General features: G+C 37.9%; 1 protein-coding gene across 1 annotated transcript in view; it reads right to left on the bottom strand.

Annotated features, from left to right (window-relative positions):
• GOLGB1 (golgin B1) overlaps positions 1 to 6,273 on the bottom strand; it is a 60,875-nt gene extending 54,602 nt beyond the window's left edge. The window contains exons 1-3 of the mRNA XM_045294229.1: positions 6,181 to 6,273; positions 5,207 to 5,359; positions 4,875 to 5,030 (exon numbers count right to left, since the gene is read on the bottom strand). Of these exons, the coding sequence (XP_045150164.1) occupies positions 4,875 to 5,030; positions 5,207 to 5,359; positions 6,181 to 6,273 (402 nt within the window). The remainder of the gene's footprint in view (positions 1 to 4,874; positions 5,031 to 5,206; positions 5,360 to 6,180) is intronic.
• Positions 6,274 to 12,438: the final 6,165 nt, after the last annotated feature.

A 12,438-nucleotide genomic window follows, 5' to 3' on the forward strand; every position in this document is an offset into this window, starting at 1 on the left:
ATATTCTTCTCCAGCACCATAATTCAAAGCATCGATCCGTCTATGGTCTGCCTTATTCAACGCCTAACTTTCACATGCACAGGATGCAATGGAGAATACCACATCCTGGCTCTTTTATTGGGAAAGCAGATTTCCCCAATGCAATATATCTTTTGATCTCTTCACTGCTGTTTCCATAGGCACCAATGGTGGATCCAAATAAGACAAAATCCTTGACAACTTCAATCCTTTCTCCATTAATTATGATGTTACCTACTGGTCCAGTTGTGAGAATTTTGGTCTACCTTACATTGAGTTTTAATTCATAGTGAAGGCTATAATTCTTGATCTTCCCTACCAAGTGCTTCAATTTTTCCTCATTTACAGCAAGGTTCTGTCATCTGCATACCATAGGCTGTTAATAAGCCTCCTTCAATCCCAAGACTGCACATTTCTTCATATAATCAAGCTTCTCTGATGAGTTCACTCAGCATGTAGATTGAACAAGTATGGTGAGAGAACACAACCCTGACACACACTTTTCCTGATTTTCAACCATGCAGTTCTGGTTCTGGCTCCACAGTGGCCTCCTGATCCATGTACAAGTTACTCGTCAGCACAAAGAAGGGTTCTGGGATGACCGTTCTTCTCAAGGTTACCTGCAGTTTATTATAGTCCACACAGGCAAATGCATTTACATGGTCAGTGAAACAAGAGTAAACATTTTTCTGGTGTTCTCTGCTTTAAGCCAAGATCCATCTGACATTAACAATGATAACCCTTGTTCCACGTCCTCTTTTGTATCTTGCCTGAACTTCTGGCAGTTCCCTGTCAATGTACTGCTGCACCCATCCCCGGATGATCTTAAGCAAAATTTTATTTGTGTGTGTTATCAATAACATTGCTCTAGAGTCTGAACATTCTTTTGGGTCACTTTTCTTTGGAATGGGCACAAAGATGGATCTCTTTCAGTCAGTTGGCCAAGTAGTTGTCTTCCTAATTTCTTGACATAAATAAGTGTGTGCTTCTAGTGCTTCTTCAGGTTAATGAAACATTTCAATGGGTATTCCATCAATTAATTCCTGGAGACTTGTTTGTCAGTGAAGTTTGAACTTCTACCTTCAGCACCATTGGTTCTTGTTCATATGCTAACTCCTGAAATGGTGGGATGTCGACTAGTTTTTTTGGTACAGTGACTGTATTTTTTCCATCTTCTCTTGATGCTTCCTGCATCATTCAATATTTTGCTTACAGAATCTTTCAACACTGCAACCCAAGGTTTGAATTTTTTTTTTTAGTACTGTTTCAGATATGCTGAATGTGTTCTTCCCTTTTGGTTTTCAAATGCTAGGTCCTTACACATTTCATTATAATATTTGGCTTTATCTTCTCAAGCTGTCCTTTGAAATGTTCTATTCAGCTCTTTGATTTCCTCCTTTCTTCCTTTGCTGTAGCTACTCTACAATTTAGAGCGAGTTTCAGAGGCTCTGCTGACAATCATTTTCTCTCCTCCATCACTTGTCAGTGTGTCATACTGTGGTGGCTGAGTGATGCTGTGATGCTGGACGCAACGTCACTGGGATTCAAATGCCAACAATGAACAAGTTTCAGCAGAACTTCCAGATAAAGAAAAGACAACGAAGAAGGGTTTGGCTCCCCACTTCTGAGGAAGAAACCACTAAAAACCTTATGCATAGTTTCGATGCATTTCAAATATGGAAAGCCTAAACAAAACCTTAAGAGACAGGAGACTATACCTATGCTAAATTTTGTGCTCTTAATTGAAAAATGAAAATGATTTAACAGAAAATTTTGACGTGTTTTGTCCCAACCACCCTCTCCTTATCTTCACTCCACAGTACTACTATGCCTTGCCACAAGCAAAATTTAAGAAAGCATAAAGCTAAGTATTTTTCAGAGCTAATCAATAATCTATTTAAAAATAAGAATTCCAATCATAAACTCCCAATGAGTCCATAAGCAATTATTAGCTCATAAAAAACAAATATTAAAAATGCACTAATTATAATTACAGAAATGTAAATCAATGTTCATATTGTCTGAACTTGGCATTCTTATAAATTTATTCATCTCTTACCTTGTGGCACGCTCCTACCACACCTCTATAGAATACAGGAGAACCAGTAAAAGAATAAATTCTGAGGCCCTAAGCATTATAAAGGTCATGTATTAAAAACCAAATAGATTTCTAATACTAGAGTCCCTTCTTAAAATTAATGTAATGATACAAGAGGGATTCATAAAGCTCATGTAAAAAATTGAATTAAAGATAAAGGAAAATTTCCGTGCATTTTTTAAGCCCTTTTATATTGAGACCTCTGAAGAAAACAAATAGCAGATTAGAAGAGAAGAAAGAATAAACTGTGATATTTAAACAAACTAACAGGAGCAAAAAGGAACAGCTGGCCAATTAACATGGAAAGAATCTTAGCATCGTTTTTCTATTTTCAGTAAGGCCAAGTAGCTTCTAGTACCTCCTAGTAAACCAAGCCTCCCACAGCTAACAATGATAAAATCTGGATAATATAGGAAGAAGTTATCTGAAGATTCTGGGGAAAAAATCAGGAAATACTACAGGGGAGTCAACAGTTGGAAGCAGAAATGGCACTGGGTGTTCCCACTTTTGTTGTTTTTATTTAGTCAAAGGGCAAGAGATGCCAGATTAAATCAAAAGAAAACCAATTGTCTTACTAGCGTGAAGATGCAGAGGACAGAGTTCAGGGACAGGGGAAATATTGGGAAAGAGCCCATGACAGGAGCACCAAACCTTTTCATCAGTTTCTTCCCCTAAAACTCTGCCTTAGATTGAACCAGATTCTGTTTTTTTTATTCACCCCGCAAAGAAGCCTAATTCTACTTACTAAAACCACACAGGATGATTCTACACTTTCCTCCGGAGAGCAGTTAACCTTGTGAACACTCTTATCATTTCTTCAATTATATCATTCTCAGTATACCTAGCTGTGTGTATATCATGTTTTTATATAATGTGCATTATTTCCAAAAACATGTAACATTTTTGTGCGTTCATTTCCTGTGTACACTCAGCACATAATTATGTGTGGTATTTTACTTCTGTGGAAAAATTCTATGTAAAAATACAGTGATAGAGAAAGGGTTGCTGTAACTGATTGTTGGAACTTAAGAGATTATTTACTTCAGTCCTTTTCGTTAATGGAGGGAGGTAGTAAGCCCCTTACATGTTGATTTGTTTAAGGTCCCAATGCCTAAAAAAGGACAGGACAAGAAACAGTTAATTTTTAACTCTATTGACACAGCAAGAGGAGAAATCAGAAGAAACAAAACAACACGTAGAGAGAGAGGTCGACACTAATGACAGCCAGGAAAAGAAAGCCCTACCACAGGCAGGGAAGGAAGGCGAGAAAAGGAGAACCCATGAGACATTGTCTGAGAAGACTGAGAAAAGGTCTTTCAATAAGCTTTGAGGAGTTCAACAAGGCTATCATTAGGAAGGGTAAAGTCTTCTGTAAGCCAAAGTGCTCCTAACAGGCAAAGATGGCAAGATTTCCTCCTACCTACTTTAGATATATTGTCAGGAGAGACCAGTCCCTGGAAACAGACATCATGCCTGGTAAAGTGGAGGGAGGGGCAGTGAACGAGGGAGGGGAAGGCCCTCAATGAGATGGCCTGACACCATGGCTGCAACAATGGCATCAGGCAAAGGATCAATTATAAGGCTGGTAGTGTTTCCTTCTGTTGTGCACAGGCTCACCACGGGTAGGAACTCATTGGATGGCACCTAACAACAATGTCTTCTGAGTATGAGAAAGGAATGACTAGCCATGGTTTTTGGAGGCAAAAATTTGCCCCAATAACTGATTAATACTCCACTGAGAAAAAGAGTAATGGTTGGTCAACAGGAAAAGCAGAGTAAAATTAAGAAAATAAAAAAATACATTATAAAATCTTTCATCTAATCTACAACTGCAGTGTATACATGATTTATTCTTGCCAGCATATAATACATGGAGCTTGAAAAAGTTCCTAAAAAAATGGAATTGAAAAATAATGGAATTCTGCCACTAACTTTTTTTTTTTAATTAAAAGATCATTTTATTGAGAGCTCTTACAGATCTTATAACAAGGCATACATCCATTGTATCAAGCATATTTGTACATATGTTGCCATCATTTTCTAAATATTTACTTTCTATTTGAACCCTTTGTATTAGCTCCTCTTTTTCCCTCCCTCCTCCTCGCACCCTCGTAACCCCTTAATTATTAAATTATTATTTTCAGATCTTATACCGACCGCTGTTTCCCTTCCCCCATGGTTTCTGTTGTTTGTCCCCGAGGGTGGGGAGAGGGTGTTATATGGCAATTGGTTCCCCTTTCCCCCCAGTTCCTGCCCCCTTCCCCCTACTCTCCTGGTACTTGGTCCCATTCCTGTTCCTGTCCCTGGATTTCATGTGTCATGAGATCTTATTCCTTATCTGTACCTGTATACATGCTCCGGTCTAGCTCACAGTGAAAGTCAGGACTGGAGTCATGATAGTGGGGGGTGAGGAAGCCTCAAAGTACTAAAGGAATATTGTGTTTCATCGGTGCTATATCGCACTCCTCATCTCTCCCTTGTGACCCTTCTGTGAGGGCATGTGCCATTATGTACTGATGGTCTTTGGGTCTCTGCTCTGACCCCTCTCCTTCTCAATGCCACTAACTTTGGAACCCCCTTGAATATATCTAAGTCTACATACAAAAAAAGTTTCTTATTCTCTAAAGGAAAGGCTGTGAATATTTGGGGTCTAGCCACAGGGGAAAGGCAATGAAAATACGTCTGTGATTCATGATAATGTGATATGTAGGGAGGCTTTGTTGACTTAAAAAATATGTATTCTACCGAGTCGCCATACCTTAGAGAATTGTTCTTCTGACTCATGGCCTGTAGGCATGACCACCCCAGGTCCCTGTGCCTTCATTTCTTCTAGTTGTTTATTCAAAGAAATTAATTTGGCCTTTGAATGAAGCTTCATTCTCTTAATTTTGTTATCAGCTGCCTTTCTTTCTTCCTGAGGGAACAAGAATGGTCAATGCACAGATGTTTGTTCACGATTCATCCAACACACACCAAAAGTTATTTGCAGTGGACACCATTTTATACTATTAAAGAAAAATCAGATTCTTTGTCAACCTGAGTGAATAGCGAATCTTCCGTCTTTTATCAAGAAAATACAACAGCAACTACCTGTAAAGTCTCATCCTTCTGTTGTAGCTCGGTATCTTTTTGTCTAATAATGTCCTTCAGCTCTGCCACCAATTGTTCTGAATAAGACAGACGTACCAGGACATCCTCTTGTATATGATGGTTAACTTCCATGTCCAATATCTGGGGTATTTCCTAGTATTTCAACAAAAACATTTCAACGCATCAGAGAAGAGGTATTCACTTGCAAAGAGAAATTTCTTCATTCGGAATTCATCTTACCATTGCCCAGCTTACACCCTTTTAAATGTAAGACAGTTTTCCAAATCTGATTCAATAATTTACTATCATTGAGGCCATCGCCATATATTGGGTATTTAGTAAATGTAAATGAAGCTTTTTACAAACAAAACTTTTATTCATTTCAAAATCTGTTTCATTTACTGTATGCTGTATGATTATGGTAATTTTGCCAAAGACAAAGCTCATGTTATCACTAAACAGATGATCCCAAAATTTAAAATCAAGACAGCAGTTGAATAAAATGTTCTTACCACTAAGTAATAAGGCTTGTCTTTTCAGAAAACTAAAGAATTTACTTTGATTCATTATATGGCTCTCCAAAAATATAAACCTTCAATTATTAAAGTGATAAATAAAAATAAAAGCAAACAGATATTCTCAAACCCCCAAACAGCTCTTTACCGATTTCACATTCATGTATTCCTATGGACCAGGACTATATGCCCGAGAAGGGATGAAAACAAACGTAGCACTCAACAAGCCCCAGAGGGACAAACCAGGAAGCTCTTTCAAATCTCATCCAAGATTTCTCATCATTCTGGTTCTAACTTAAACTACAAACCTACAGAAGGATCATTTCTAAGTCTCAATATTCTTCTTAACATTTTCTTCCGCGCAGCATAAAAAGACTGCGGACACCCTTCTGACGTTCTTTTCCATGGAAGTATGCAGAACCTCTGTCTTATTGCTTTAAATAAGAAAGAGTTACTCACAGGGTCTAAGTGACCACCCAAATCCTGATCAGTGTCATGACTGCCTAATAATTCATGCAAAGCATTAGCGAATCCTGACAATGAACTAAACATTTCTGCAGGAAAAGAAGAAAAGAAAGCGTAAGCATCAGTTAGTAGCAAACAGAGGCAACTACAAGTAAAGTCAGAGAGTGGGGACACCGTCTGAAGCAGCATGATAGCTTCAGAAGGGTCTCTAAGAGCGCACAGTTAGTTACATACTGTTCTTTTCAGCGGCGATACCCAGAGGTTTTAACCTACAATTTATTCATCTATAATCTGTGATAACTAATATCATTGTTTAAATACAAGTGCATCATTAAGTGGAAAAGTGTAGAGGTTATCTTTAATAGCCTTCCTTTTGTCACAATTTCCTTTACAAGTAAGAGTTTAGGAAAAAAAAAGAGTTTAGGACTATTCCTTTCCCTGCCAGATAGTCTTTCTCTCCCAGTTCTTTACATACCCAATGATCTAGTAAAAGTTTTCTGTGCTTCATGAATCTCATTCTTTCAAAAAGTTTTACTGACAAACCATGTGGAGTCTACAAATTTTAAATATAACCCTTACTAAAAATGTAAACAAAATTTAAACAATTAAAATATATATGATTAAAAACATAGATTAGGGTGGGAAAAGTACTTAAACCAGTAACATATGTTCTTCAGTACGAAATTAAAGAGGAGAAGTTAGAATGGTAAGCAGAAAGCATGACAGAGAACAAAGCAGAAATGAAGGAGGTTGAAAACAGAAAAGCAACAGAACCAAAAGCTAGTCCTTGGAGATCAATAAAACAAAGTTCTCATCAGACTGATTAAGATAACGAGAAAAGACACAAATTGTCAATAAAGAAAATAAGAGACATCATTACTGAGTTAATAGCTATCAGAAGATAATAATAAAGTTGTTCATTGCTCTCAAGTTGGCTTGACTCATGGTGATCTTATGAAAAAAAAAAAAGAAAACGAAACAGTGCTCAGATCTGTGCCACCTTCAAGATCATTGGTATATCTGAGTCTCTGGTTGTCAAACCACCTTATGCCCATACATGTGTTGAAGTAGATGGGCCGATTCCTTGAAAGACACGAGGTATCCGCCTCATTCAGGAAAGAGAAATTCTGAATAAACTCATCATTACTGCTCTTAGCTGCCCTCCAGTCTGCCCTGACTCAGGGTGACCCTATGAAGAACGGAAGAAAATGCTGCTCGGCGGGGTCTTCTGACTCTTGTGACCCACGGGGCTTTCATTAACTGCTTTGGGGGCAGCCATGCTTTTCATCCTAGTCCATCTTAGTCTGGACATTTTTTTTTAGATTGGACATTTTACAGAACCTTGTTTAGCATTACAACATGCTAACTTCACCGACAGACAGGTGGTGGCTGTGCATTTGGTATGTGGGCCAGGAATCTAACTGGATCTTCTGCATGAAACACTGGGAATTCTACACTCGAAGCCGAGTTACCCCAGATGAACAAATACATATGCATACGAGGGGGACTACCACGCCCCCACCCCCAGAGCGGAATTTTTTTCAGTGTATTTAAACTTTTTTTACAAAACAACCTTATCACATTGAAAGTACTCTCAGTATACTTAATAATACATTAGTCAAATCTATGATCCCATTCTTGGAAACATTTTTCAAACTCTTCTATTTGGATGGCTGACAGCACCTCCCTCACTTTTTTCTTTACCTCTTCTACATCATCAAATCGCTAAAACAAAAATACTGTTTAAGTTGCATGGAGCAGGGTCAGGTGAGTAAGGTGTGTGGGGAAAGAGGTGCATGCTGTTTCTTGCCATAAACTGGCGCAGAGATGATTGTGTGAGTAGGTGCCTTGTTGTGGTGGCAAAACCAGTTCCCACTGTTACACAATCTTTTCAGAACCTCTGAATAGAAAGTCTGACCTGGTGGTATGAACTCCAAATGTACTATCCCCGACATCAAAAAAACAAATGTGCATCATCTTGATCTTTGATTTCACTTGATGAGCTATTTTGGGGTGAGGTGACCACGGTGACTTCCACTGGCTTGACTAATGTTTGCTTTCAAGGTCGTAAGAATAGCACCATGTCGCATAACTAGTAATGACCTTGGGGGAAAAGTCTATACATTTGGAGCTGCCGTTCTTTTTCCTGGTCAGTTAGAACCAGTCCCAAAACTTCCATTAAAATTTACTGAACCGAGCTCCAAGATAGTCCAGATAACTTCCTCATCTCTTCAATGGTTAGTCATCTATCTTTAAGCACAAGTGCACCCATGAATTTTGTCAACATTTTCATGTTTGGGAAGTTGGCAGACGTCCAGAACAAGGTTTGTCATCAATTGAAATTTCACCTTTTTTGAAATGAGAAAACCACTCATACACTGAGTTTTTTCCCATAGCGCTGTCGTTGTAAGCTATGTTCAACATCACAACAGTTTTGACGGCATTTTTCCTGAGCAGGAAACAAAATTTCACAGCCGCGTGCTGTTCTCTTAAGTCAGCCATCACAAAAAAATGAGGTTCCAGTTAAACTGCTTTTATGAAAAAATTCAGTGACCACAGAGAACCTTTCCAGGTGATACCACTGGGTGCACTGACTCAGAGAGAGCAGCTGGCTTCTTGCCTAGCGGGAAATATGCTTTATTAAGAAAGCTCCAGCCAGCCAGCAGAGCTTTTCTCCCGTTATTTTTAGGGTCTCCTCTTTGTATGCATATATAAGTAAACTTACACACATTATTTTAAAACTTCTAGGAGAGAAAAACCAAAGCTAAGGGCATTTCATTGATAACTACCACCAAATACATAAAGAAGAAATACTACTACTTAGCAATAAAAATAACTACTGATACATATTATTTAAATTAATCTCCAGGAAATTATGCAAAAAAACAAGTGAAACTGAAAGCATAGATAGTATATGACTTCATATTTATATAATACTGTAAAATGACAAAGTTAAGAAATAAAGGATTGATGAATATTTGTTAAGTGTTAAGAAGTTGAAGTGGATAGGGTAGGGCTTTAGAGGGCTGTAGTTATAAAAAGGCAATACACGGCACCCTTGTATGGGAACTGTTCGATATTTTGACTGTGGTGATGATGAATACACAAACATATGAAAGTGATAAGATGGAATTGAACTTAACATACACACACAAATGAATATAAAAGTAGAACTAGAGAAATTTGAATAAAGTGTTGTGATATGATACTAAGATCTGCAAAGTGTTATCATTAAGGGAAACACTAAATTTATCTCAAGTTTTTAGAAAAGGAAGAACCTGGGTAGCAGACTATTTAGCTGTACAGCAGCTACACAAATGGCTTGCAGTTCAAGTCCACCAGCCATTCAGCAGAAGAAAGATGTGGCAGTGTGCCTCTGTAGAGAGTACAGCCTTAAAAATCCTGTAGGGCTGTTCTCCCCTCTCCTATTGGGTCACTAGGAGTCATTACAATCAACTTTAGCTCAAAACAAAAACTTCTATTCCTGTGATCCACAGGATTTTCAATGGTTGATTTTTCAGAAGTAGATCACTAGACCTTTCTTCCAAGGCACCTGTGAGTGCACCCAAATCTATAACCTTTTGGTTAACAGTCAAGCGTGTTAATTGCTTGTACCACCAAAATCAATTAAATGCAATGCAATACCCTGGGTTAGTCCCTGGAACAAGAAACGGTCATTAGTGGATAAACAAAATCTGGACTTCAGTTCTTATTAATGTACCAATGCTGATATCTTAATGAAAGAAAATGAAGTATATCGAAACTCTACTATCCTTGAAAATTTTCTGTACTAAATCTAAAGCTATTCCTAAGTAATTATCTATTGATTTAAAATTGTGTTTAAAGAAATAAAGCATAAAAGGCTTTAACTAAACACCTTGCAAGAATAGCTTTCAGGGTTTGAAGGCTTAAGACCTAGTCTCATGGGACAACTCAGTCCATTGGTATGATATGATTCACAAAGTTTGTGTTTTGTGTACTGTAACTGTAATTAGCACCTGGGGTCTTAATACGCTTGCAAAGAACCATCTATGATACATCTGTTGGTCTCTACTCATTGGGAACAAAAGAGAAAGAAGAAAATCACCTAGAGAAGAAATCAGTCTGTATGGTAAGTAGCCTACCCCAGGCTCAGCTTCATCTGCCCTGAGACCATAGGAACTAAGTGGTGCCCAGCTACCATTACTGTTCTGCCCAGGACTACAAGAGGTAGAAACTGAAAGAATGGGACAATAGAAGCAGAACAGATTCTTAAAGTCCATTCTTACTAGACTATTTGAGGACAGAGGATTTCTGGAAATACTCTTGAACTGGAACTAACTTGAGGTAACTTTTTAGCAAAATAACAGATTAGCACATAATATAAAAGATATTACCTATATCTTTAGTATAGTGCTCCATTAAAATAGCATCTATATGAAACCCAAAGGTCAACAATTACTTCTAAAGCCTAGATGAGAAGATGGAAAGGAACTGAGATTACAGGAAATAGGACAATTAGAATACAATTGAAGGTAATAATGACAGGTTGTAAAAAATACAATTAATGTCACTGGAAAATTTGTATAGAAATTGTTGAATGAGAAGTTACTGAAACTGTAAACTTTCATTGACAATATTTTTTAAAAGATTCAAGATAGTGTGATAAATATTGAAGATGAGCAATGTGGACAACAGTAATCCCTGAGGAAGTCCAATGCCAAGAAATAATACAAAAAAAAATACAAAGAGACTTACCTAAAATAAAAGGTTTGAAATTATATATTGAAAAATTCTACCATGTGCCTGAGACCATCAAGGCAGCCTAATAAATTATTGTACTTAAAAAAAATCACTTGGGAGTTAGGCCAAAAGATCTTGTGGCTTATAAAGAAAATTAGACTATCCTTGGTCTGGTTTTTGTTTTGTTTTTTACTATATTTGGTCTTTTTGATAAGTCTTTGTCAGCCTTAAATCTGAGTTACAGATTCAAGATAGTTAAAAGAGAAAAAATATATGGGTCAAAGAATTTTATTTCCAGCAAGTCACCTTCAGATAAAGCATAGACGACATATTATGAACAATTACGAAAACTCATGAGGAAAATACCACAAAGATGTTGACTTGCATTTTAAAAGTCAACTGTGTGGATCATAACAAACTATGCATAACAATGCAGTGGCAAAGAAAGGGAACTCCAGAACACTTCATTATGCTCTGGACAAGAGGCTGTCATGTGAACAGAACAAGGGGATGTTCAGGGAATGGTTTAAATCAGAAAAGGCATGCCTCACGGTTGCATTCTTTTACCAGACTTATTCAGTCTTTCGATGCTGAGAAACGGGACCATATGAAGAACACAGCATCAAGACTGGGTGAAGGCTCATTAACAACTTTCCATATGTGGATGACTGACACACTTTGCTTGCTGACAGTAAAGAGGACTTGAAGCACGTGCTGATAAGATCAGAGATTACAGCCTTCAGTGTGGATTACTATAAAATTTTCTTTAATTCCTCACAACTGTACCAATAACCAGCACCATGATAAATGGGGGAGGAAAACAAAACCAAACCCTGGAGCTGTCAAGAAATTCAGTCCCCTTGGATCTACAATTGACATCCACGAAAGCAGCATTCGGAATAAAACAATGCACAAGGAAAAGCTTGGACAGATCTGCTGCAAAAGACCTCTGTAAATCCTAACAAACAAAGGTAGCACTGTGAAGGCTTAAGGGGAGCCCGACCCAAGGCATGGTGTTTTCATCCTCAGATGCATGCAAGAGAGGAACGCTGAATAAGGCAAGTATTTCCATTATGCTTTTGGCAATTATTGTTGCATATGCCACGGGCTGCCAGAAGAATAAACAAATCTGTCTTGTTAAGTTCTGCCAGACGCTCCTTAGAAGCAAGGGTGGTGAGACTTCGAAATCTCATGTACGGTGGACATATTAATAGAAAGGACCAGTGCCTGAAGAAGGACATTGATCTGCGACAAAGGGCCTCGACAATGTGAATTGACACAAGCGCTACAACAGGCTCAAATATACGAGTAATTGTGAAGAGAGCACAGGACTAATTTGTCGTTATAGAACTGGACAAAGCTTCTTGGGTGATAAAGACACACCAGCTATAGCCTTATTTTCTAAGTAACTGTATCTCCCAATGTTCTATTCTCCGCAAAGTCTGAATTGAGGGAGGGAGGAAGTTCTAGAGATACTGTTTAGCAGTTGATACAGTAACAAAATGATTCAGTATAGTATCTCAAGTTTTC

This window comes from Echinops telfairi, unplaced genomic scaffold (assembly GCF_000313985.2).
Source record: "Echinops telfairi isolate 266 unplaced genomic scaffold, ASM31398v2 ScPeMD7_3509;HRSCAF=4178, whole genome shotgun sequence".
Classification (NCBI taxonomy): Eukaryota; Metazoa; Chordata; class Mammalia; order Afrosoricida; family Tenrecidae; genus Echinops; species Echinops telfairi.